The 26,501-nt window shown below is 41.8% G+C and overlaps 1 protein-coding gene and 1 long non-coding RNA gene across 13 annotated transcripts in view; one reads left to right on the forward strand and one right to left on the reverse strand.

Moving 5' to 3' along the window:
• Nucleotides 1-10,708, forward strand: LOC142410722 (uncharacterized). Of its 5 annotated transcripts, none has more exons than XR_012776022.1 (5): nt 1-124; nt 1,445-1,530; nt 5,618-5,701; nt 9,153-9,249; nt 9,891-10,708. It is a non-coding gene; the product is annotated as an uncharacterized LOC142410722 (long non-coding RNA). The 5 variants fall into 5 exon arrangements; XR_012776021.1 differs by lacking the exon at nt 1-124 and adding an exon at nt 489-819; XR_012776018.1 differs by lacking the exons at nt 1-124; nt 1,445-1,530 and adding exons at nt 489-819; nt 1,573-1,686 and having other exon boundaries at nt 9,891-10,707.
• Nucleotides 5,782-26,501, reverse strand: part of ZBTB1 (zinc finger and BTB domain containing 1) — a 27,927-nt gene continuing 7,207 nt past the window's right edge. For 7 of the 8 annotated variants that reach the window (XM_075503757.1, XM_075503754.1, XM_075503752.1 and 4 more), the window contains exon 2: nt 17,029-20,474. In XM_075503757.1, coding sequence (XP_075359872.1) covers nt 18,319-20,454 — 2,136 coding nt within the window. In that variant the 5' untranslated portion in view covers nt 20,455-20,474 and the 3' untranslated portion in view covers nt 17,029-18,318. Of the gene's footprint in view, nt 7,604-17,028; nt 20,475-26,501 lie in introns of those variants that run through there. The other variant, XM_075503759.1, reaches the window with a different exon arrangement.

Below are 26,501 nucleotides of genomic sequence, written 5' to 3' on the forward strand. Positions count from 1 at the left end.
TCTCGATCCGTCTCGGCTTGCGGCGTGCGCCACCGCCCTCCACCAATCACCACTCGCGCTTCGCTTTCGCCCCGCCCCCGCCCCGAAACTCTGCTAGAAAGTTCCAGCGGACGTTAGACGTAAGGTCAGGGATTGACATCAGCGTTATCCAATAGGGATCGGGCAGGCGGGTGAGGGGCGGGGCGAGAACCGCCGCGGCGGGGCGGGGTGGGCTGGGTGGTCGCTACGCGCGCGCGCTCCTTCCCCGCCCTCGCCCCGGCCGGGGCGGCACGGCGCTCGCGAGCGGCGGCCCTCAGGGGCGCGGGGGGTGAGGAGGGAGCGGGGCCGCGCCCCGCGCTCGCATCCCAGTGTTTGTAATTCCTGAAAGTTCAGTCCAAGGCTGCGTGTCATCTCCCAGCCAGCCACCCGCTGGTGGGGCATTTACCCTTATTTGGTCGCAAGGCAGCAGAAATTCAACCCCACCCCCCAGCCCTCTCCTTCCAGCCTCCCCCCGCTCCTGTCAGGGCGAAACGGCCGCCGCGCTGCCCCCTCCCGCTGCCACGACCCCCGGGTGCTGAGGTGCCGCCAGCCTGAGGAGAATTCTCCTCAGCGCGAGTGGTTTCGCGCCCTCCCTCTATGGCAGAGGGAAAGTCCCGCGCCGAGCGAAGGCTGAGGCAGTTTTTAGCCTTATTTTGTCTGAACTTGGCAGGCTGACAGCCCTCCTTGCGCACATCCCCTCTCGGGGACGGCGAGGGCGGTTTCTGCCCTCGCCCGGCCGCCCTGAGCAGCCGCCCTGAACCGCAGGAGCCTGTTGTCACTGCTGCTGTTGCAACGGAGGTGGTAGGTAGCCTGCCCCGGTATCAGAAGGCAGGGCATGGCATCTGGCTTTCCCCTCTGCAAGAAGTAGTTAGGGGTTTGGGCAGCCCTGTTGCTGCATGTTTCTGCGTGGTGACCATTCTTGAAACGCCTCCAAATTTTTGTCTGTTGTGCTAATGTAAAATGTCGTCACGCCTACATTTAGCAAAAGCTATGAAGCTATTAACTCGGAGCTAGGAAAGTGCTTTGATGAAAATATATTAAACATGAAAATCTGCTGTGGTTCCTCCTTACTTTGAGACAAACACTTCAAAATATTCCAGCTCTAGTAAGGAGAGCCAAATACCATGCTGAGATCTTTTTTCCTCGGAGGCTTAGTGAGTAGCTCCTTTTCGGTAGCTACTTTAAAAGTGTGGCTAAAAGTCTGCTACCCATGGACTTTACATGTTACGTGAGAGAAGGATTAAATACACTATATGCTTAAATCATATTTCATTAATTTTGTCCCCAGCCTTCAGCATTATGCCATAGCAGCCCTCATAGAAAACATTACAGTTTTTCCCAGAATGATTTGTGTTCATGCAGTTATTACAGATACTCTCACTCCCGTTCGAAAACATCCTTGTTAAAATTAGTGTATTTTTCAAAGCCTTTTTACAAGACATGAGGATTCCACTTCTTTTGTGTAGTATGTGTGTATGTAGTTTTGAGATGGAAGAGCTTCAATTTCTGATGGTAAATATTGTACATGCTTAAATAACTATTATTCTTCCACAGATCCTGGTCTATTTTTCACACAGATTCTGACCTTGGAGAAATCTGAAAGAAGTCAGTGGAAAATGGAAACCGTCAGCTCTCCCTACCTCCAACAGGAGCTGCTCTGTATATACCGTATGCATATTTCTTTCATGGGAAGGGTGTCAGTTTCTCTTGTAGTTAGACCAGTGACTGATTCATTGCTGAACTATCTCTTCCTGTAATTCACTGCTACTTCATTCAGTTGATTCTATCATATGGAGCAGGGAGAAATGCCACAGCAATACAAAGAGAGTTGGTTGATAAATTCCATTTCAGCTGAAAAGTTGATGTTATTTATTATTTGTATCCTTGTGAGGATTGTCCCTTAGGAGCACTAGTAATGCACGAGAATCCTGTTTTGATAGCTGCAGTACAAACTCCGACCCTGTTATTTCAGACTAAAAAGAGGATTCCTGTCTCAAAAACATATGTACAGAAGCAAGAGATGGAGAGAACAAATGGACTAAGGCAATAACACAACAATATTGATTAGCACAATAAGCAGTCTTTGCAGCAAAATTAATTTGATATCTCATTTAAGTGTAGCTGTAATCAAAAAGGTTTTATCAGATTTAGAAGTGACATTTCATTAATTTGGCCCAAAGCTTTTAGCTATAAGTTTTATCAGCCCAGGCACAAAATATGTACAACAGCTCCAGACAAAACTTGTTTGGGGTTTCCTTGGCCCAGTAACTAGTATGGCCCTGATATGGTTGTGCTGATATCCAGATGTGCTGATAACCTGCTAAAGAGGTGTTTGCATTGACTGGATTACGGCTTACCCTGATAGTACTCCCTCAGTCCTATTTATTTCATCATTTGAATTGTTGTTTTGCTACAGTAAATTTGGGAAAAAGCTCTCGGAGGAATGTATGAGCATACCATTTTAATGCTAATGGTGTAAATGACACACTCGTGGCCATTCTCAGGAAAAATCAAAAGGTCTGTAGGCTCAGGCTACCAAATATTTCATTTAGCCTGTTGCAGAAGTATTTCTTTTCCAGTTGAGCACGCAGGTGCTGTTTTCTTCTTGTACAGCGCTATGTATAAGTCTGAGCTGCTTTTTAAGCTTTTTTTCCTAATGAGAAGTTCACGTGATGTTCTTGCCATCATCTCTCATCTCTTACTGATGTCCTTAGAGAAAGTCCAGTCTAACTACAGGGAGCAACCTCTAAAACCTCATTAGACTTATTCTCTCTTCTCAGCAGAGCTAGTACAAGCCTGCTTTTTGTCAGCAGTTCTCTAAGACTTGCAGCACAATTTGTGAACCAACTCACCTATGCAGTCATCCTCTCATATGGGAAGAGCCACATAATTTTCTTTTATGTTGTTTCATATGCAGTCGTTACAGGTGAGCCAAACCGACTGGTTCAGAAATTAAAGAGTGAGCTTTATGGTGAGGACTTCAGCACGAGTTTGATTTTCCCTTTAACAAAACATTCGCTGTTATTCCCCCATCCTGAATCTGTAAGCCATATTTTCATAGTAACTTCCAGAACAGCAAGTTGGTGCCTCTGGAAGTAGCAGACCTCTTTCTGATCCATTTATTTGTGTTTCGGATCGATAATGCACCCATGTCTCCTGTTTGGCAGCGTTATGTAATACGCTGTAGGCTATTCTCCATTACACCACCCAGCTAGAAATGAAGATGGTATTTAGATTTCTTCAGTGAAGCAAGAGCTCAGTATCTGCAGCAGAGCTGAGAACTCAACCCTTATCTTTATCTCGATAAAAGGAAGATTTTTTTTCCCACATATTTCGTAAGGAGTGAACACAAGTGACAGTTCAATCAGACATCAGCCACTTGGATCATTAAAATGATAAAGTTGAAATGAAGTGGTCTGCTCAAGTTTGACAATCAGATCTTAGACCTTAAATTCTCGTATCCATTTCCCTCGTATCCATTTCCCTAGTAAAACAATCCAAAAAATGGCATAAATCAGATTGTATTGGTGAGGATAAATGAATTATTTTATAATATAGCAATCAGTTCAGAAAAGTCTAAGCAACAGCTGTTCTAAGAACGAATAATACTTTGTCACAGTATCTTTTCATCACTGAAATTCTTCATCTCGTTTATATTTGTGAATAGATGTCTAGTAACTAGAATTCAGACAAGAACTACCAGTGTATAAAATGACAACAGATTCTTCTGACATGGTGCTGTTGTGTTAAAAATCGTAGTGTATGTGGGGGGAACTATGTAACTTTTTTGTGTTATTTTGTTTTCATGTATCTCCACTTTTTGCACACAGATGCTCCTTGTTAATTTGAAAGGCAGCCACAATACATGATGTTTCTTAAATAAGTGTTCCTTTGTTTTTGTTATTCACAAAGTTCTGCAAATCACTATAACGTGTTTTCGGCACATTACACAAATGCATGATCAGTAATATGGAAATATTCAGAACAGCAGAATATAGGGCACAGTAATTTGGTATTGCCAAACCAGAAGTTCAAAAATCATGAGTCAGATCTCCTAAAATTATAAACCTAGTTTAAAATTATGAGCTTAAAAGCACACGTGGCTTTATTCACCTTCTGGCTTTTTAATCTTTAGCATATGTTCAGATTACACTTTTAGGATTTTCCAGGTAATTTGCAGAACTAATTTTTTAAAAATAAATAAAATAGCTGATTACACCATCTCACAACTAAAAATGGGCTGCCTCAGATTGATTAGACTCAATAAAATCATGGAAGTTGTCAACACTGATTAAACTAATGCTTGATGTTTCAAGGAATAATTATTTTATAATTAAGTGGTTTTAAAGCGCATTTATTTACATAGACTTCTGACAGTTTGCTGAGGCATGATTAAAAGCTGAGGTTAGTATCACTAGTGCTAACTAGATAAACTGGTGTGCTGTGCATTTTAGGCAGTCAGTTCTTCACCTTCCTATAACTGCAGCCTCCTTTTCTTGCAGCCAGTGCCAGCTCTACTGACAGTAATAAGTAAGGGACTTCAAAGCAGATAGTTTGCAAGTGATCATAGAGTCAGATCAGAAAAGGACCTCAATAAGTAATTTCCTCTCATTTTGTGCCTAACCAAAATCTCCTTTCTTGCAATTTAAGGCAATTATTTCTTTTCCTATTGATTGTGGATATGAGAAAACGTTATTCTATTTTTCTTTGCAACCAGCTTTTATATATATGAAAATCATCGCGTTTCCCCTCTACCATCTCTTCTGTAAGATGACCTCAAATCATTCAATCTGTGCTCAAAGGCAAAGTTTTCTCGGCTTCTAGACATTCTCATTGCTTTCTCCTGGATTCTCTGCATGCAACTTGTATCTTATTTTTCAAGTGCCGTGCTCAAAACTGGAGATGTTACTAGCTCACACCTTAGCAATTCTGAAGGAGCAGATTATAATCCAGTTTAGACATTTCAGTTTTTACCTTTATTTGCAACAGCATGATGTTGCAGACTCATTTTCAGAATTGGATGCAAAATAACACATTGATCTTTTCAATGGAAATTAAGCAGCTGTTCCTTTACTTGCACAGCTAATGATTCCAGCTTGCACTTGTTCCTATTAAATAGCATCTTATGTTTTCAGATCATGTCTGCACCTTGCCAGGATTATTTTGAATTCTAATCTTATCTTCTAGTATACTTGAAGTTGAACTCTGCTTGGTCTTGTTTGAAGATATTAAAAGGATACTCTGTATGGTCCAGGGGGGGAATAAATGAAAACAGACAATTTTGTCTAGAACTGCTGTGAATGGGGTTAAACATTATAAACATTAAACATTAATACTGTAATTATTGGCAGTAACTGTAAAGCTGGAAAATGATGACAAGTCTTAAACAAGGGAAATGGTGTACTGTAAACACAGGCAAAGACCAATACTTCATACTCGGAGATCAACATAATTGATTAATCTCCAAGATTCACTTGAATGCTTAGTGTGAAGAATTTTTATAACTGAACTGTAGCAGTGCTATAAATTTCTCTTATTTTCTCATTCCTATGATTATTTGATTTTTACTTATCTCAGTTTTTCCTCTTGTCATTCTTAGCAGGTGAATGGGAAAAACGCAGGAGCAGATGAAGCAGGTGGTAACTGGAACTTCACCTTGTTGCCAGGACTGTTATTAACTCAGGTATAAGATGGAATTAAATGAGAATAATAAGCAGATTTGTAAGAATATTTTATTAAAGATACTGTATCAAAGCACAGAATAAGCTTTAAAGATGATGAAAACTAACCTGGAATGTCTTCACATAGACTCTTCTCTATATAGACTACAAATAATTGCTAACTTACAGAACAGTCACAGCCTGTTCTAGATGTCCTACGCTTAGTATACTGCTGAAGGCCTATCTTTAGGTGATGCTATAAACATATTTCCCTTCTCTCCTCTGCTTCGTGGTGGTCCTACTGTGAAGGTCCTTCCTGTTCTCTATGGAGAGGAGATCCCCTTTTCTAGTAGATTTCCCAGCTATATTGTGCCTTCTCCCTGCCGAGTCCCCAGTGGTATCTGGGCTTTGCCCAGATATTCACCGTCTTCCCCTTTGCGCCAATACAGCCACTGGGACAGAAGAGTCGGCATTCCGTTATTGCACTGAAGGCTTTTAAAATACCTATATTAATGTTCAAGGTGTTATGTGTTAATAGAGCCGATACCTTCAACATCTATATGCTGAAGTGTTTGGGGCTATGTCATTAGATGAAGCAACCACATTCTGAACATCTTTTCTTGCATTCGTATAGCAACTTTATCAACTCAAAAAGAGTAAAGCAAGCACAGACACATGCCCTATACAAGCTGCAATACAGACAATATTTTACACACTTCATAACAACAGTAATGAAAATGATGCCAATTATAAATAAAATTATAGACAGACTCTTCTTGAGATAACAGTTATACTGAACAATGAAACATCCTTTTATAGTCATGAGTAGAATTAGTAAGATGCGCAACTACAGCAGAATATAGATGAGCATGTTTAGTCTGCTTACATGTCTCAATCTGATCCACTGTTGTCTGGGGGAAGCAAATTAATATTTTTTAATCCATCTGGCCCTAATTTGAAACATTTACTGCCTTGGTTTTTTGGTTAGGTTTTTTTTCCCCATTAATTTAGCTGGAAACATTAGGATTCCTAAAATGCTCAAATCTAAACGTGCATGCCTGATTCTCCTCTTCAAGCCAGCTTTTGCAAGGCTTAGATCCAAAACAAGGTGCACCCTGTGCCCTGTGAAGATTATTTCACATTTACTCATCTCCTTGTTGGTAAAAATTTTTTTCACCATTCTTGTAGCAAGACCAGAGCACCATTTCTTTACTCTCCACATACAAGCACTGTGCTCCATGGAAGGTCCTCTTCAGCTTGCAAATGATGATCATGGCAGCAGGGGGAATCAGGTCAGCTGGATCTTTCTCACCATCCTGTCCTTCCTCAAGGACCCTCTGTCCTCAGTGTTTAAGATCTTTTTTTCACCTTGTACTCCAGATTAAATTTTTTTTTCCTCTTTTTTAAACACTTGATAGTTTAGCATTGTAAGTGTCTGAAAATACATGTTTTAGTTCATGAGTATACACTTCTAATGTTTGAACTAAAAAATCTAAACAGTTTTTGAGAGAAACTTTAAGAAGCCTCATTTCAGAAAAAGAGCACTCCAGCACGTGAATAGCAAATTCTGCAAACTCATTTCAGTGCAGCCCGTAACACCTGGCATCTGCCTCTTTTGGCTGTCTGCTCCACGAAAGGAGACTTCAAATTTGTTTTTAACAGATGTAAATAATAGTCACAAGGAAGTAAGTTTTATAATACAGAGAAGAGTCCAAAACAACTTTCACTGCATGTTCTAATTTGACTGCTTTGGTGCCTTTTGCGACTGCTGCGGTATGTCAAAAAAGCAAAGGTGGTGCCAGTTCAGATCTGGCACACGCTGTTCTGAGTTTTTATGAAATCTTTTGCCGACCAGTTCTTCCTCATGTCTTCTTCAAACCTGGTTCTCTCAGTTGTTCAGAAGCTTAGAAGTCCCTATTTCACTACTGCCATGCAGAAAAGAAATGCAAGAAAAATATTAAAAGTCAGAAGCCCACACTCCAGTACTGTATTTGCTAGCATGATGTGGTCCCTCCCACCTCACTATGGTGTGGTTTTGCTCTAAATACCCATCCTTCAGTTATATTCAGAGCACCCACCACAGTCAGGAACTCTGTTTAAAAGCCATACGGTTCATTTCCTTCAACCTCTACCCCACCAAAACACAACTTAACCTTAAACAATGTTTTGAGCTCGTTTCAGAAACTTTTGTTTATTTCTTTCTCTTTTGCCTTCCATTCTTAAAATAGCTAAAGATTTGCTGAAGAAAATCTTCACTTCCCAAGCCTCCCAGAAGCTATTTTTGATACTGTATGTGTTACTTTCCAGCAGTGGTTTATGGCTTGGCTTAGTGGATGCTCAAAAAATTGCACGAGTATTATTTCCCCTCAGCCTGGACTTCTCATAGCTTGGAACACCCCCACCCTGGAATACTTCTTACTGCTTCATATTTGCCTCTGGTTTGTTGTTTGTTTTTTTTTTTTTTTCCCTTGCCTAACTCAGAGGTAACCATTATATATTTACTTAACCCCCCTCCCCAAATCCTTATTTTAGGTTAAATGCAGATAAATGATATCAGTATTTACAATTCTTTAAGTCTCTTTCGACCAAACTAATTTAGGACCAATATGAGCAGCTTTGTATCCGATACAGTCAAGAAATTGGAAACGTGGATGTAACTTTTAAGACAATCCTCAGGGTTTTTTTTTTCCTGGTACACTGACTTCTTTCTCTGGATATGTAAATCACATTGTACAAAGTATACGATTGTCCTGCTTCTGGCTAATTTACACTTGATGTTTCTATGCACGTTATGGCACTCCTGGACCAAGGGGTTGTGTCTACACTGCAGAGCAGGAAAGGCTTCAAGGCTGCATGTGAAGCCAGGTTTATCAGCTGTCTGCATTACTTACCTGCTAGAGCATCCTCAAGGCCAGCTCAGGGCTGAATTTCCTGGCACACCTTGGAGAGGAAAGCCTTGAGAGTGGTGCTCCACACTTCAGTGCGCATTATAGGATGCCCCATGTGACACGTGGCCAGACCCTCACAGCATATGCCAGGCCCAGAATTGTCTGTATATTATATTTGCCCTCTGTGCCATGTCACATACTTGATGGTGGGCAAAAAAGCAATCTGGGACAAATGGCTTTTGTTTCATGCCAGAAGGGCAATGTGAACAGGTCTTGGGCAAACTGCTAGCTTCAAAGTACTGCTGCTTCTGGCAGCAAGTCCATGTATCTACCTAATACGTTCTTCGAATCTTGGAGGGGAATTCATTGGGCTGATGCTGTTATCTCAAAGTAGCTCTTATTTGACTAGCTCAAAGGTCAGGAAATGCCTTTTTTTGTTTGTAAACTAACAAAGGAGAAAAAAAGGTATTCTAACTACAGTATGCATGTGAACATTATTTTTCCCCAGGCAACATCAGTGTTTAACATTGCTGTTTATTAAGATGCCGGCCTGCATTTTACAGTCAAAGATCTCTGTTATTTGCAGATTATACACGGCTCACGCGGCATGACTGAGCTTCTTTACACCACCACCCTCAAATACACCGACTCTGCTGTGTGGGACCACCTCTGAGTGTGGGAAGGTGGGTTGCCTGTGAATATTAAATTGCATTTTTCCGAAGAGACTGCAAAAATACTGTTAATCAGTGCCAACTGTGGTGGTGTGGTGTACATACAGAACTGCGAACACGAGAGAACTGCTGGCATTGGTAATAGCTTTTAGCCCACAGTAAGCTAGAGTAGAGGTAAAATGTTGTGCCCTCCTCCCAGACCCTAAAATCCTCTAGCTACCCTAAAAACAGAAGTTGTTTTAGGAACGCACAGCTGCAAGAAGATCTGCTTCACTCTTCACACAGTAAACTCTGCTCAACGGTAGAAACATTTGAGCTTTTAAAATAGAAATAGGCATGTTTCCAGTTAGCCACCAGATGGAGCTCATACCTCCCCAGCACCCAAATCCATGAACATCTGCAAAGTTAAAGCACTTCAGAGATGTTACAAAGGATGCCGTTTCTTCCACTTCATAAAAGTCAGAGGAAGTCTGTGATTAGCTGGATGTTTACAAATAAAAGGAGGATCTGGAGATAGATCAAAGATAACTCTCCAGATCTGGCATGATACCAGGTTCCTGTACTAACAGCATCTGCATGGGTTTGACTGTTACATTAAGTGGTTGAACTTGGCGTATCTCATCACGTATTAATAATGCTTTTTTAATGCTTAGCACATTTATTAGAAGTCTGAAGATTCAGCCAGCTAAGGACCTGAAAAAACCAAAAAACCAACACCCCCCAGCTAACAAGATCTTCCAGGCTCCATTTAAAAGAGAAGCACCCGCTGGGTTCTTCCTCACCCTGCTTTCTGCAATGTAAAGGGAATCAAGAAGCAAAGATAAGCACTGTTCCAAAATCCGAAGGATGTAGTACTTCAAGTACTACTTGAGCCAGTAGTGCTCAAAGCCTGTTCTCTAATGATCTAAGTACCTTGGATGGTCCAATCATACCATATATGATTTTTTACTGAGAAGCCTATAGTTCATCCAGGATCTCAGTGACTTTGGCACAGCCCCGATGACTGGGGAGAAAAGCAGATCTGCGATAAAAGACTGTGGTGTGTAAAATACACTGAGTTAATGTATATATGTTTTAAGGGACATCTTTGTTTTGACTCTGTGTGACAAACCAACATAGCTTGTGAGGTCTGGAAGGCCACAGACTATTCCTACTTTCATAGTAGTGCTCTGTTTGAAGCTAGTATTTCTATTTGGGGTCTAAGCCACACTGAACTTGATCAAATAAACATTCTCCAAAGGAAACTGCCTTTGAACTATTTAACTCTTTGCACAGCAAACTAAAGCTGAAAGAACTGTAACAATTACTTTAAGATTTCTTGTGTCTTAATTGACTTACTTTTCAGTTTTTAAGTTACTGTTCATCAGGACCTCTGTCTCTTCTGGCAGAACTGACCACGTTAGCAACAGCCAGTAAAATCTAAGTGAAACATAACCCGGTCTGAAAGCAGACTAGGTGGGGCTAATCCTCGTACTTCCAGGCATGCAGACTCTGCCAGTGTCATGTTTTACAGCATATGTAAGTGTACACAAATTATATTTAATCTACCTGATAGCAATGCAGCTCAGAGATCCGAGCTCTCTCCTGGGCTGTGGGATGTACTAAGACAATTTCTTGATCAGTTCCAAGGGATCCTACCCTGTATTTCTTCCCTCTACAATACTACTGTATCTATCCTTTTCCTGAAGGAGGGATATTCTAGATTTCATCTCTTAAAATGTTTCCATTTTTTATAAATAATTAAATAACCAATGGATAGGGACCAGAACCTCAGTAGTTTGGTAGCTGGGACTCTCTACCAGTAGGAACCCCATAGGCAGGGAGGAAACAGAGGCACCATCTTTAGCATCCTGAATAAATGCTCTAACGATGACTTGTGTAAAAGGAAGGAGTGTAACCAATACCAGAAGTCTGGTGTATCTATTGCCAAAACCAAAAGTAATCTATGGTATTCAGCAAACTCTATTTTTAGCCAGCATATCTGCATTTCCACAAACTTTCATGGTCTTGGGGCTTTTGCCATGGAGAGAAGGACATTATATTATTTCTCCCATTCATTTTCTGGGGAGTCAGAAGTAGAAGTCCCTCTGGTGACCATCCCCAATGTAGTGGGATGGTTACCTAAAAAAGGAGAGAATGGGTATTACTGAGTTGTGTAGGTTCAGTTGAACGTGAGAACTATTTAAAAAGGCCAGTTCTTAGCCCTAGTCATTGCTTTAAAACAGGAAGAAAGCACATCTTCCCATTTCAAAAACCAGAAGGCAAATAGAAGAGCCAAAAGGATGAATTTTTAAAATAGCAACCTTGTCATCAGGGGAGCTGGGGGAGAAGAGATGGGGAAAGACTGATTTTTGCATCTTTCATGTTGGCAACACTGATGCTGCAGAGACCTTGGCAATTGCCGACACTGGTGGCACTTTGCCTGACAGACAGGTTGAGAAACCAAGGATTTGCAGACAGTCCTGATTTCCAGTGGATTTCCCACAATCCACACAGCTTCCAGGATTTGGAGGCCTTTAAGGAATGCTCTCTCCTCATTCCCTGTCAGGAGTCTTGGGATGTCTACAGAACCACGGGACATACTTATTTGAGATCATCTTATTTGCAACCACAAAAAAAGTACACCCCAAAATCTCATTGATGCAAATCACAGTTGAGTAAAAACAATAGCAGCATCAGGACTTCGTCAGAGAGGGAAGTTCTTGAACAGCTCTGAAAGGGCTAATTTTTTTTTTCTCCCATAGGAAATGCTAGATGCAGCATTGTTTTTGTGGTTGTAGCTGCAGGAAAATTTACTATAGTTTTAGAATGCCAGAAGGCACAGGAAAGGATTAAACCTTTTTGTTTTCTTCAAGAGAATCAAAGACACTGACCACTTCTGAAATTCTAGGTTCTTGGGGTGAGGTGTGCCACACTAGCGATGCAAATCAAACAGACAGTGAAAATCTGGCCTTGGAGTATCTGCTGCTTTCTTATCTCATCATTTTGTTATGTTCCCTTGAATACATTAATATGAAACTTTAAAAACATATTTTCAAATACTTTTATATACGGAATGTGCACAAATTACTGAAACCAGTTTCTCGAAAAGTACACTATTGTTTTCCTATTACTTAAATAATAAAAAAAAAACCCTACAAGACATTTGAGGGCAAAAATGACCCAAAGAAATATCTGATAGCATTTCTCCTGTAAAGTTGGCACTGGTCATTCAAGTACACAAAAAGGAACATGGGCTGTTTGTTTCAGGGCTGAATATTTATAGTCATGATAAACTGACTCCTGAGTCATGAGCTCTGTTGCCCTGTAACAAATTAAGATTTGTCTTTCTGCGTGAAAAAATAAAATAAAATCACAATTAATTCCAGAATTGTAGAAGTGACTGTAAAAATGGCAGAAGACACTTAATTTATAAAATGTGTCCAGTTTTTTGGCATCCTTCCCCTTCAAAATCTCAGCCTATTAACACCTCTCGATAATACATTGCACAGCAATATTTTAGTTTTTTGGAAGTTGGAAGAAAACACAGAAAACTGGTGTATAGCCGAGAACTACAGAAATGTCAGCTTTTAAAAACACGTTCCTAATTTTTAGCCTTCGGCAGACTTTATAAAGTCAAATTAGTCATGCTTCATTGTGTAGGTCTTTAAGTCTGTGACAAGCATCAAACCAACTGAGAATCAGGGAAGTCAGAATATTTGATTTTTAACCCTTTCAGATTAGGAAGCACTGAAGTCAGAAGCAGGCACATGGGGAGAGTAACAGATACTGCCAGCATCTCCTTAACTTACGCAAGGAATCATCCCCAGCTTTCAATGTTAGACCAAAAATGAGATGACCGTCTCTCCTTATTGCGACACCCAGAAAAGTGCACCTTGTGAGCAGCGAGGGGCACAGGGCAGCAGGAGAGCGGGGGGCCAGCTGCTGAGTGTTTGGGCAGCACAGCTGCATCTGGGCCCACAGCTGGAGGGCACAAAGAACAGAGGAAAGTGGGAGCCATTCCCAGTGTTTGGCTGGACAAGGGGCCCAGCTCCTTCCTGGCCTTGGGCCAGGCCAACCACACGAACCCAGTGGCGTGGAGCGCTACATAGTCTGTTTCAAGAAAGACTAAGAAAGTTCCAGAGCATATTTGAGGGGTGAGCTGAATGCAGGAAGGTTTCCAGTTCTCATAAAGAGGGCAGATCGTATAGATGTGTCTCATTTGTGTTAAGAGGCTGGGCTGCCTTTTTTTCCTTATCAGGAAATAGGAGATGAATGTCAGAGTTCAGCTTCCATGAGGATGCTTGGGGGAGACAGAGACAGAGTCAAGCTCGGGACATGCTTTGAGTTCTGGCAAAACTCGTTTAAGCAAACGAGCCCCCTCCCAGCCGCTCCTTTCTCCCCTCATGCCACCCCTTCTATTGTGCTAGCACAAGATCTGACATAGAGCCGGAGAGGGAAGCACAGCAGGGAACTGGCCCAGCCAAAAAATAGCCCCACAGGGAATTAAAAAAAGCCCGTTGTTTGATTCAGTTCATTGTGAAGCTACATAAATACGTGCTTTTTGACAATGGAGAGGGTGGCACACACGGGATATGAGAGCTGAGACTAGGTGGGGAGGAGGAAGGGGCTGCCAGGGCTCAAGGTGGCACTGCCTTCAGTAGCAAACTTACGTCCTCACCAATATCTGAGATACTCCTGATGGTTTAGCACTAGTGTGTTCAAATACAATAGCGCAGTCAAAGTATTCACTTTTATAACAATGTGTTTTTAATATATTCTCCGGAGCAGTACATTTTCTGTCTTCAGCTTTGAATAAAAAAATATGCTAAATTGTATTTTCTCCATTAACTGAAAATATTAAATAGAGAAGTCCCCTAATAAAAGCATAAATTCTTAGAATTCTGTGATATTCTAATCTATTCAAATCAAGATTTCTCCACAGACCTGTTGGCTACAAATATCGTTATACAAAAATGTAAATACTCTTTGAATTAACAAGTTGCCAATAAGCATTTACAAGTATATATATATATATATATATTTATCATTTGAAATGTCTTCTCTGACAGTGAAAAGAAGCTCGACAGCTTTTGTGTTATTTTAAAGCTCATTCCAGGTCTTCATAAATTCCCTCTTTTTAACTTTCAGTAAATCCTGAAAGCTAAGAGCTAGGCTGGCTACTTATAAATTATTTTCAGGGTCGCAGCCCACACCACTGCAAAAATGAGGAAAACAACAAAACAGAGAAAGGTCCTCCAAAAATAAGAATAGCAAATCACTTAAAAATGTAAGTCAGAGCATCCAGCAAGTCTTTTTCTTTCTGGCTACGCCTTGTGCAATGTGATACGCTTACACCTCCACTCTCAAAGATCCTTAAGTGCTTTTACACTCTAACAGTCCACGTAGCACAGTAAGCAGATGCAAAGGAGCTATGCTATGATGACTGAGAAGTACAAATTTGTTAGAAGAAACAGAACTCTAAATGAAGTATTTTTGCTTCCCTTCACTGTCTTTCAAGTAACAGCAAGAGTTCTAGGATATCGTAACTGCAATTGTTCTTTTTTCAGGTCTGCTTTCGCTCTGTCTCCACAGTAAGGAATTTTTATCGTGGCAGGAGCACTGAAACACCATCATTTCACTCTCCTGCGGATGCTGTCCCATTCTGGGGAGAACACCCCTGTCCCCAGGAGTGACCAGCCCCAGGCTGCCTCAGCACCCACCCCTTCTCCCGTTCACAGCAGCCAAATTCCTCCTGGCACTCCAGGCCTTTTCTTCAATAGTCCCATGCTGTTCCCCTGCACACTTTTACACATCACCATAAACACTCTCCCCATCTACTTGCAAGCCAGGCCGTCTTGTTTATGCCTTAGTACTTTGATTTGTTCTCCTATACTCTCCTTGATCACTTTTCAGGCTACTTCGGTCATTCTGGTTTTCTCTGCCTACATACAAGTAGATCTGCTCTTAAGCTCCCCTGCAGTGCAATTCATGCTCTTTTTGAGCCTTAGTCTAGACATTCATACATGTGAACTCCAAGGCACGGGGTTTTGTTTCACAAGAACAGGAAAAAACATTAATTCAAGTTTAACAAACTTTCCTTTGAAAGGCTACTACAACACTGCTTATAATTGAAAAACAAAGGTATTCCAGGGTGTTTATAAAGGTAGATAGTACACATAAATATCATCATTCCCGGCTCTTCCCTTTAACTTCTGTAGTTGGCAGGCCTACTTACACTAGGAAGTAACTTCTTTTGTGAAACGTTTTTGGGTCAAGTTCAGACCAATACATTGTAAACAAGGGCTCCTGACCCTGAGCAGGAGTCTCCATAAATCACCCTTAGCCCTTCACTGTATTCAGGAATGATCTCTTAGTTTGCAGAGGTCACCTCCTCCTTTTCAACAAGGTCTTTAATCTAGGCTTTGCTGTGCCACTGCAGTCCTTCCAGCATAGGGGCTGGCTGTGCTTGGTACGCAGTCCGAACTCCAAGTTTGTGCTGTAGTGAGCTAATCACCCGGGCCGACAGCTCTCCCAGCCAAGCCGAGTCATTCTCACTCTGGTCTCACAGGCATCTACAGGACATTTTATGCACTCCTCCAGCCGCCCCCTCCATGCCACCTTTGGGATTTGCTTCCCACTGCACAGCTCTAATCCTGTCCCCCCCAGCTTCCGCCACTCCCTCCCACTCAGCCTTACCACTCCCCCAGCGCCACAAGACGCTTCTGCCAACTCCCCCAGTGCCCTCCAGTTCTCCCTCACTTCCCTTGGCTGCTTTTCCCAGTCCAGCCATAGCTGATACCGTAAGGGATAACCTGCATGTCAGAGCATTGCTGTGTGCAGTGTATTAATCCCCCCAACTCTTCCACTACAGCACTTGGCTAACTACTTCATCTCTAAGATGATCATTATAGTTAAATAATTTGTCTTTTGAAGAGTCTTATAATCACCTTAGCACTGATTCCAGTGCTAAAAAGTGTTAAAATACCCATCCCACTTATTCTTGAACTTTTACACACTGAGCTTCAGTCTGAGTTGGGATGGGGAATGTGGAGTAACTCCTAAGAAGGGGGAAGCTCTGAATTAACTGAAATGCTGGACTGCATTCACATCCGTGGTCTTTCTGGCCCCAGTGTTATTCAGGACTTGGTTGGCTTCAGCATCGTACAAGAAAACAGGACTGAGCAGTTACGGCAAAACGCTAAAGGCCCGAACTGCACCCGAAGCAGTCGGTGCCCGGGGAGCCAGCTGCTGGCTCGGGGCTTAGGTCTGGTAGCAGGGTCCTTCCCCATTGCTGCAGAAACACACATATCTGCCAACCAAGAGAAATTCTAATGCACATTTAAAACTGAATAAATGCAAGGCAACTCATACTAATTTAAATAGTTATAGTGGAGATTCTGAACTGTATTAATTTCTCTAAATAGTCTAACATTAAAGCTCAATACCCCTTGTAATCCCCAAGAAAAAGCAAAACTCAACTCCGACAGCGACAAGCACATGAAAGCCCTGGACTAGACCCTCAGCTCCTGGCTCCTATTCTCAACCCCACCTCTGGCACACAAGGTGATAGAATAGAATATTTCAGTTGGAAGGGACCTACAACGATCATCTAGTCCACCTGCCGTAATTGCCAATCTAAATTGCTTTCCTTCCTCCATGGCTCAGTGGGAAATAGCAGTACTACGCTCTTTGATTAAGTGAGATCTGCTGGGAAAAAGTACTGCTAGGTTTTATTTTTTAATAGGTTTCTCCACCATTACATATTGGGATCCTTTCCTCCCCCCCATTAAAAATCATGCACTTAACAAACGTTTAGACAGCTGGTGTCCAAGAGTCAAAGCCAGTCCTTCTCTCAAAGGCCAAACTGCCTCACTGAATTGATGTCAGCTGGTACTTAGCAGGATTTTAAATTCAATTAAATTAAGAGACAAGCTATGCAGATTAGGGCTATACTAGAATCAGAAAGGAATCTTAAAAGGCATAAAATGTCTTTACATTTATTAAGCAAACTCTGCAGTCTTTTCGTGTTATATTCTTGTTGAAAAACAGAACATTCAGAAAGTATCATGAAAACAAGAAACAAAAAAACTAAGGTTCACATGAGCCACACTCCCCCTTCCCCTCCCCGCCCCAGCAACGGGACTATCTTCACACCCATCCCACTTGTAACTTTCCAACACAAGCAGCAAGGCACCATTTACAGCTAGGCTGAGAAATGCAGTCTTCAATGCACATCGCCATTCCGCATTCCTAGCAATCCACCACGGCCACTCTTCCCTTGTATATTAGAATAAGCAGGTTATATATACCCACGCAGGTACACACAGAAAACGAAAGGCCAATGTCAGTTGTACAGTTCTGCTAGGACTTCAAGTCTGGAAAATGACCACTCTGCTGGGAACTCCTCGGTTATCCCGACAGTCATTAACTCCCTTTCCCTTTGCGCACACCAGTCCAAGTCTGCAAGGTTTAACTGAGCCTACGTGCTCTCACCCCTGGGATGCACATTCCAACAAAGCCAAGAAGCAGAGGACCAGGACAGCCGGCTCTGCCCTTACAGCAGAGTCAGAGAGCAAAGGATTATTTCTTGGCATTGGGGTTTGTTTTTTTTTTCATTTTGAAAATTAATTTGGGGATTATGAACAATTATGCTCTTGCACATTAATCGCTGTGATCTAAAATTTTCACATGAAGAAACAACACATGGAAATATTAAAGCACTCATCTTACGGACGTGGATCCGAGAACTGTTTAATAGCAGTCAGTGAAGGGGTAACATTGTGCTTTTAATCTACAGTTTAAAAATAATGATTTGTATATCTACTTAGTAAAACAATAAAATTAAGAACAGAAACTGGTATTAGGAAACAGTGAAAATGTAATAATTAAACACATGATGCTTTTCAAAGCTATATACTTAATGAGCCTAAATAGACACCTATGGTTAGGAGGGTCTTAAAAAAAAAATAATAAAAAAGAGACTTATTTTCAAAAATTTTTTTTTTTTTTTTTTTTTTTCAATTTTTGTCTACTATACTGTATGCCTTGCTTTGGTGTTCTCTCTGCTGTCAACTTAATGCTTTAACAGTATGTTTACGCTTATGTTCTTTTCAAATGCTTGGCATTATAGTGAGATCTCATATCTTTCCTCAAATTAAACTTTGCTCCACATACTCCACATGTATACAGATGAACATCCATGTGCTGCTCCAGTTGCTCATTATTTGGGAATATCTGAAAGCAGACCTGGCATATAGTCTCTCCAGCTGATAAGTGAGATATCATATGCCGTACATGGTCATGTTTTCGGAAGTTTCCTTGATCACAAATGGAACAGACATACCTGGCCATGCCTTTGTGCATATCATTGTGGAGCCGCAACTGGCGCTCTCTTAAGAACTGCTTCCCACATGTCTGACAAACAAACTGTTTTTCCTTGGTATGAACGGTATAGTGTTCCCGCAAGTGGCAACGCTGATAAAATCCTTTCCCACAAAGATTGCAGAAATGCTTACGTCTGTGATCCCTCTCGTTCTCTTCCATCATGGAGTTCTTGAACAGATCTGGCTCCAGGCAGTTTGACATATGTTCAACCACTAGGTTTTCAGTTTCAAAACGCTGACCGCAATTAGGGCATCGGAAAGGACAGGCAGAATGCTTGTATAACTGTTTTTTTTGAAGGCTGTTCATTTGGAAATGACTGTCCCTGAAGTCCTCTAGCATCTCTGCAAACATCATGTCCCTTATTTCTGACTGCTCCTCTGGGTTTTCTTCTAAGTCCATTTTCTCCTCAGAATTTCTGATACCGTTCATGGTCAGATCCTGGGGTTCTCCGCAGGTCTGCGCATGGTCCTGTAACTGCTTGCCTTTGACCAGTATTTGACCACACTTGCCACAAGCACATATATTTTCTATGTGTTTGGATAAATAATGAGAGGACAAATCTTCCTCGGTGATTGTTAGCCCACAAAGTTCACACGGAGCGTTCTCAACATCTTCCTGCACTGAAGGAGCCTTCCTGTTAAGGTGCCGTGGACTTTTCAAACACTTTCTTTCATCCTCATCCATGGATAAACGGGGTTTTAAAGTCTTCCGAGCATTTCTCTTCTCTCTGATCTCTTCCTCAACATAGTATCTGTAAAGCGGCTCTTCCTGTTCATCATCTAGGTCATCATTGTCGGAAGACTCATTGCAGTCTTTATCTGTCACCTTAATAATATTAAAATCCTTCAGCTCGTCTGCAGGATTGTCCTCTGGTTCCATCTTGATGATAATCCTCTTCCTCTCAGAGGCTCTACTTCCTTCTTCACCTGATGTCTCGGAGGCAACCGTGCTGCTTTTTCTACTTGTGATGTTTGACACGGGAGATGAAGAATCGTCCGCAGCTTGGCTCGAGTCCCCCTTGTATTTTTCTGTTTGTGTGGAGATTATTTTAGAAGTAGAGTCCTTTTCATTAAAGTCTATTTTTTCAGCACTGTAGTACCTGGCACTTTGGTAAGAATGCCTGTTAGTGCACGTTAACACGTGCTCATCCAGTAGCTTTTCACAGCTAAAACTAAACCCGCAGCTGTCACAGGTGAAGCTTCTTCCAAAACGGCGCGAGTGGGACACGCGCTCTTTTGTGTGAGAGAATTTGGACGTGGTGCTTTTTTTGCAGACGTCAAACAGTTGTTCGGGGAAGCTGCTTAGCTGCAAAGCTTCTTCATCAGGCTCTTTGTTATGGGATGTATTTACTGTTGAACTTGGCGGCTCCATGCCCCACCTGTTTGCTTCGCTGCCATTTCTAGCAAGCGTGTCTTCATACATTCTCACACCAAATATCATTTTACTATTCTGGGTGCTAGAAGCAGAAGATGAACATTTTAAACTAGATGAGTCTGTATCCTGTATATCTTCTAGACATTCAGGTACATTATATAGCTGTAAATAGTTCATGGCCACTTTAAATTGCTCAAAATTGGCAGGGGCTGTCATAATTTTTCCTAAATACATGAACTGTAAAATAAGATCAAAGCATTCAGCGCTAATCTTCATGTTGCTTAGATTCAGCTGGGCTGTAGTGTGTTGATGGTTCATAAAAAACATCCTAAAATAGGAGCTGCACGCAGCAAGAACTGCTTTATGTGCTTGAAAATAAATATCATCGATAGCGATACAGCAGTCGCACAGAAAGCCCCACTCTCTTTGGTTGTTTAGCTGCTGAAGGACATAGTTGCTGTGGCTGGTTCTTGCCATCTTGTACTTCAATTACAGCCCTGCATGAAGAAGAAGACATCTGTTAAATCGTGAGCACAAAAAGCAAAACGAACTTAAACGTAGGGGGGAACTGCCATCTTTTTCTTCTCTAGATCGCTCTATTCTCACACTGTTTGTGGTACAGCTTCCTGTCTGGAGACCTTTGCTGTTAACTACTACGAATATTGATGCCAGTGAAAACATCCATAATTCCATGTTCTCACCACTAGACTTACAAGACTAGTAAACTAATAAACATAACCACCACACATGTCAATCAGAGCAACGCTGCTAGAATATAAATTAGCAAATATATCTCAAAGTCCTATAGCCAAGATTTTCAGATATGAATTCTGAATGCAGAACTTCAAAAACTTCACAGGGTAGACTTCTGTAAGATGGCCCCAGGACAACACCTAGACAAGGTAAGCTGACTGTAAGAAACCACTCTTCAGTCTCAACTTGTCTTTTTCACCTGTTGGTCCAACGGGCATATGATGCAACACATACTGGAAACCAGGCCAGGCTCAAACTGGTCCTTCCCTCCCCACTGAAGGAAACTAAGAAGATAGATCAGTGGAGCATCCACACAAGCTACATCCACACACTTTTTGCTCTTCAGGGCAGCTCAGGGACAGTCTCAACCTCATCTGCAAGGCATCTTGCAAACCAGGAACTGCAAACTCAAATGCATTCTCAGAAGCGCAGGGCAGCCCGGCTGTGATGGCACGTCCCACGTACAAGCCCGCTGCAGATGGTGACCAGGCTAGCTGCGTGACAGCCGCACGGACTGCAGAGAGGCAGGAAGTGGTGCACGCCGTGCCTCCAACTGCTCTCAAAACCACTCGTTCAGAGCGCTGTAATATAACCAAAACATGTAGACGGGAGACTGGACAAAGAAAAACTCAGCAACGGAGAAATGTGAAGGACAGCAAGCCAGAGGTGGAGCCACAGTGAAAGGAAGCCTTGACAAAAACTAGAGGGAAAGGTCTGTGAGTGCTGAGGGTTGCTGTAAGTGAAAGGACTAATTTGTCCTCAAGAGAAGAGAGGAAAAAAACATACTAGTTTATATTAACAAAAACATCCAGAAGAAATGTATTGTACACAGGAGGTGTGCATTTGATTTACAGAAGATAAACTTAACCAAGTACAGCCAGATCCAACAGCTAGTCACTACTCGCTTTGGAAAACCTTTATTGGTACACATAATCTGTACTAACTGCACAGGGAGGAGGGTGAGAAACCAAAAGAAGGTATAAAGAACGCCCTAAATGAAATTAGAAACCTAAAGCACTAACAAGCGCTCTTAATATTTTAAAAGGTTATTGCAAACAATGCAAATAACTATAAGAGATTTGTACAAAGTACAGGCTAGCAAACAACATATATTAAATGGCATTTTATGACTCAATGAAATGCACGGATTGATTTGCAACCATTCTTTCAAGTGTCCAAAATGTAAACAAAATACACACAAAAATGCTCCCTATTTCTTCTTATTCCCCTGAGAGCTTACATCTCCTAGAGGCTGGGAAATGGGCGGAGAAATTAAATGCCGCTATTAGTGTTGAATTCGCAAGTCATAGGCATTACCTGGCTTGTCAAGTAGCAAACCTAACATTAAGTCACCGTTCTTCTTCATTCCACGAAGGACTGCCATGGAAGAAACGTGTTCAAGCTCTGAAGATGAGAACATGCTCACAGCGCCCAGCAATATTCCCTACTGCCAATTCATATAGCACTACTTATGCTCACCACCAGCACAAACCTTGTCTGGCAACAGGAACCTTGAGATTTGGGTTGAACTACACTGATGATGAGGATCTGAATGGCCGCTGCTCCTCTCCTCTCAACCAATCCTCCACACCCAAAACTCAAGGCGAGCACCCTGCCATTAATAATTCTCCAACCAGTTTGGCCCAGTGATGTTCACTGCAGAAATACAACTCATTGCATGGAATTAATTTAATGGCTTTCTTACTAACTTGCAAAAGGGTGGCTATGAAAGTAGGAGAATTTCTGAAACAACTTCATGTCTTTTCTACAGAAAATTGATTATAGTCTAAGTCACTTCAGTCTAAGTCACTTATTGTCTAAGTCACTAAGTGTTTCACAGAAACACTTCAGATGTTTCTGTGAAAAACAGCAAAGCTCTCAACATCAAGCAATAATACAAGTGCACTTTATATTCTTCCAAGTGCTAACGTGTTTTCACGTGTTTCATCTAATTCATTAGATGCTTAAATGTAATTCAGTATACTATATCAAGTATTAAGAACAGCAGCTGTGTAATGACAAAGAATTGACTTCAACTTCCACAATTATAAGAGTGAAAACCAATGAGAAAGTGAGAAGACACAGTCTAAGGCACCACTGGCCTCTTGGTGTGAACTGCCATCAAGACAAGAAAAGGCTCAGGACAGCTTGTTTTAATCTCCTCATCTTCATGAAGTGCCAAGTTTTAAATGTTTTCTTTAATTTTTTTTTTCTACACTAAAGTATTCCATTGTGTCTTCCAATAGCAAAACAGCAGTACAAGCAGCAAACCTGTACCGAAAAGAAGGTCGCAAACTATCCACACACACCTGCAGACCAGGGCATTTCCAAACGGTGGGAACAATCTGGCAGCCACTGGAGTGATGGCACACAAACTCGTCTTTTCTAAGTTTCCTTCTTCTCTGAAAAAGGTGGAAGATAGGTCCCCATTTGAGAGTTGAACTCTTGCAGAGCTTTCAGCACGTGAGTCCCGATACGCAAAAACAACCCGTTGGCAATGCCCACCTCCTGCCACCACTCTGGAAAAAACCAGCTTGAGCATGAGGTCACTTGACCAGGATGGCAAGGTGCTCAGATACGTACCCAGCCTCTATCGCGGTAGTACTACACGTAGGTATTAAAATAGAGAGTGTTTGAAGTTATTTATGTTAATGAAAGTACTGGCACCCTCCCTCTGGATGCTGTATTAACCTGCTGGATGTAACTATATATTTACAGCTGCCAACACTTCCCACTATGAGAGCCTGTGTTGGGCTATTTAAAACTTTGACACATTTCAACCAGCAAAGGCAAAACTTTCCTTCTGAATTATCTGCTTTGGACTGCTTTTTTTTTTTTCCCCTCCACAGAAAATTTCAGCCAAAATGGTTCTAAAAATGAGGCTAAGAAAAAGCTTTCATATATGTACATTATTATTTTTTCTTTTAAAAATAAAAAAAGTTTCTCTTCCAAAATCTTTGAAAAGAGACTTCATATGGGAGAAAGTGCTATTTCTTGGATATGTTGTCACAATATAAAAATCTGCCTGAATTTGGCCAAGCTATAAGCTTGAGGGGCAGAAGAAGATAAAAATTACCAGTTTGTTCACACTTAAGACTTCTGTTAGTTACTAAAAATCTTGGATTACAGCCTCACTGAGAACATTTCATCCTCCTGCAGCTCCTTTGTACATGGGGGCCTGCCTGAGCCATCCCACCCGTGGTGAACCCCCCCTTTTGTGCAGAGATCTGACATGGTTTTAAACTACAAGAGGGCAGATTCAGACTAGATATAAGGAAAAAATTTTTTACAATGAGGGTGGTGAGGCACTGGCACAGGTTGCCCAGAGAGGTGGTAGATGTCCCATCCCTGGAAACATTCAAGGTCAGGTTGGACGGGGCTCTGAGCAACCCGATCTAGTTGAAGATGTCCCTGCTCATTGCAGGGGGGTTGGACTAGATGACCTTTAAAGGTCCCTTCCAACCCAAACCATTCTGATTCTATATGCCACCTCCACAAAGTCACAAACCAGCAGCAGGGCTTGCTGGAGATTGCTCTGCACCACAACTCGCTGCTGGGTTTAAGCATCCCTCCTGGCAGTTGGATGGAAAAGACACACGGTTCTGGCTGTGAGTGCCAGACCCAGGAGCGGACTTAGTGAAAACGCAGGGAGATTGGGAATTGTAAGGGAGGGAAAACCTCTGGAAATTGGGAGGGCAAGGAGAGGCAGGCTGAGAGTGGGGTGCTGAGCCGAGAGGAGAGGACTGGGATTAGGCAGCAGCAGGGGGAATTAACAATGGGTGCAATGAGGGTCTAAATGGTGAAGGGAAGATGCTTGGGCAAGGGGCTGGGAAGAGCCAAGTCACAGGGGCTAGGGCAGAAGGGGTAAAAAAAAAAAAATAGACATGCTTTTGCTGGGGAATGGGTGGAAAACAATTATAGCATTCACCCCATCAGAGCTGGAATTGAACCCTGAATTCCCGATTCTGCCATCCCTTTGCCATCAGCAAATATCACGGGCTTGCTGACAAACTCCTTCCCATCAAGAGCAAGCTCTTAGAAAATGACCATTTACCATTATTTTGTTACTTTATTTGCTAAAATGGCAGAGATCTGTATTTATCACCCATGTGGGTGGTTCAATGCTGCAAACTATTTTTGAAGTTTGCTTTGGAAAAAAAAGCAGGCATTAGGATAAAAACAGGTCCTTTTTACAGAAAACCCAAGGTTTCAAAGTTAAGCATACACATAAGAAATGCCATAATTAATGCAGAATTAATTCAGCTGCCATTTCTGTATATATTGTAGCACAGTCTTCCAGCCTTCCTCTTACCAAAGGCTCCCTTCCTTACTCAGCACATCCTCTGGACCTGCCCAGGGATGGACCTGAGCAGCAACAACACAAAATCCCTGCTCATTTGGCACAGCATTTGGAGGATGTGAAGTGAATGAGACCGAGGGACAAAAAGGAGAATCTCACGGCAATGAACACTGCCTTGGAGAACAGCATCCCATTGCCGTCAGTGCCAGGACAGGTCATTTCAACTTTTTGGGGTTGGCTTTTTTTTTTTGTAAGTCTGGCTTGCATTTTTTGGATGTCCGATTCCTTCACGCAGGGAAACACCATTGGCAGCAACTGAGGCCAAGGGAGCTATCCTCTGTATGTATTAATCACCAAGTATCTTGGAAAATTAAAGCTCTACACGGGCAAGTTTGTCAATCCAAAATTTTTAAGTATTTCTCATCCTCTCTGACTCTTTCCTGTTTCAAAAAGAGGAGAAACACCAGCCACTTGCCCGGACTAGCACACTGCCTTTGTGAAGCACCCAAACACCGTAGTCACAAACATCACAGGAAAGTCCACGAGGAACGCAAGTAACTCCATCTTCAGCAATGATGCAATGATTGATTTGTGCAGTACACACAGCAATGGGCCTCGTCATAAGCAATACTGAACGATGCAAAGGTGTTCTGAAAAAATATGCTAGAAAACCATCTGATATGAAAACGAAAAGTGAAGATACTTGAGTCAGGTAGTTTCACTCAGATTTGCAAACTCAAAGTCTCCATACACATTTTATTTTCCTAGCAAATGTTTCTTTTTACACTGCCATGCTTTGATTCAAGCTGTTTGTCTGCCACCAGATTTTTTCTTTTCCTTTGAGTCACCACTCGGATACAAGGTAAGTTGCACTATTACACTAACCAAATAGGTTGTTTATAAGTCTGCTAACAAGAAAGAATAGGTATTTACTATAACTCCATGCTTTTTGTCACTTCTTCACATTTAAGATTTCCTGACATGTTTTAAAACTAAAGAAGTAAAAAAAGTCCTTGAGCAAAGAACTGGTAAAGTTCTTTTGCTAACTTCTCTGTCTTTTTTAAAGACGTACCACAAGGTTCAGAATTTAGGAGCCTTTTGGCTCCTAAAATTAGTAGGTGGTTTTCAAAACCCAGCATTTCCACTGCTGAGCAGGCAAAAATGGAGCGCTTACATGCTTAGTTACTGGCTGCTTTTCTTTGGAAACCAAGAGCAGGCTGGACAAAAGTATAATAAATGAGTGGAGAATTTGGTGCTAATAGAAAACGAGACTGGAAAACCTCAAGAAAACAACGCCCAGTTATCCAAAGAAACAGGCGCGTGGGCAGCAGAAAGCAAATTCCCCATCGCAGTCTGACACCCTATCCCACCCTGGCGCTGGTTCCCAAGAACTCTCCTCCCTAAAGAGTTATTTTGCCTCTGTGGGTCAGATCCACCAAAGAATCTGGCTTCCTAAATGACAGCATCTAGA

This window comes from Mycteria americana, chromosome 5, assembly GCF_035582795.1.
Source record: "Mycteria americana isolate JAX WOST 10 ecotype Jacksonville Zoo and Gardens chromosome 5, USCA_MyAme_1.0, whole genome shotgun sequence".
In the NCBI taxonomy this organism is placed as follows: domain Eukaryota; kingdom Metazoa; phylum Chordata; class Aves; order Ciconiiformes; family Ciconiidae; genus Mycteria; species Mycteria americana.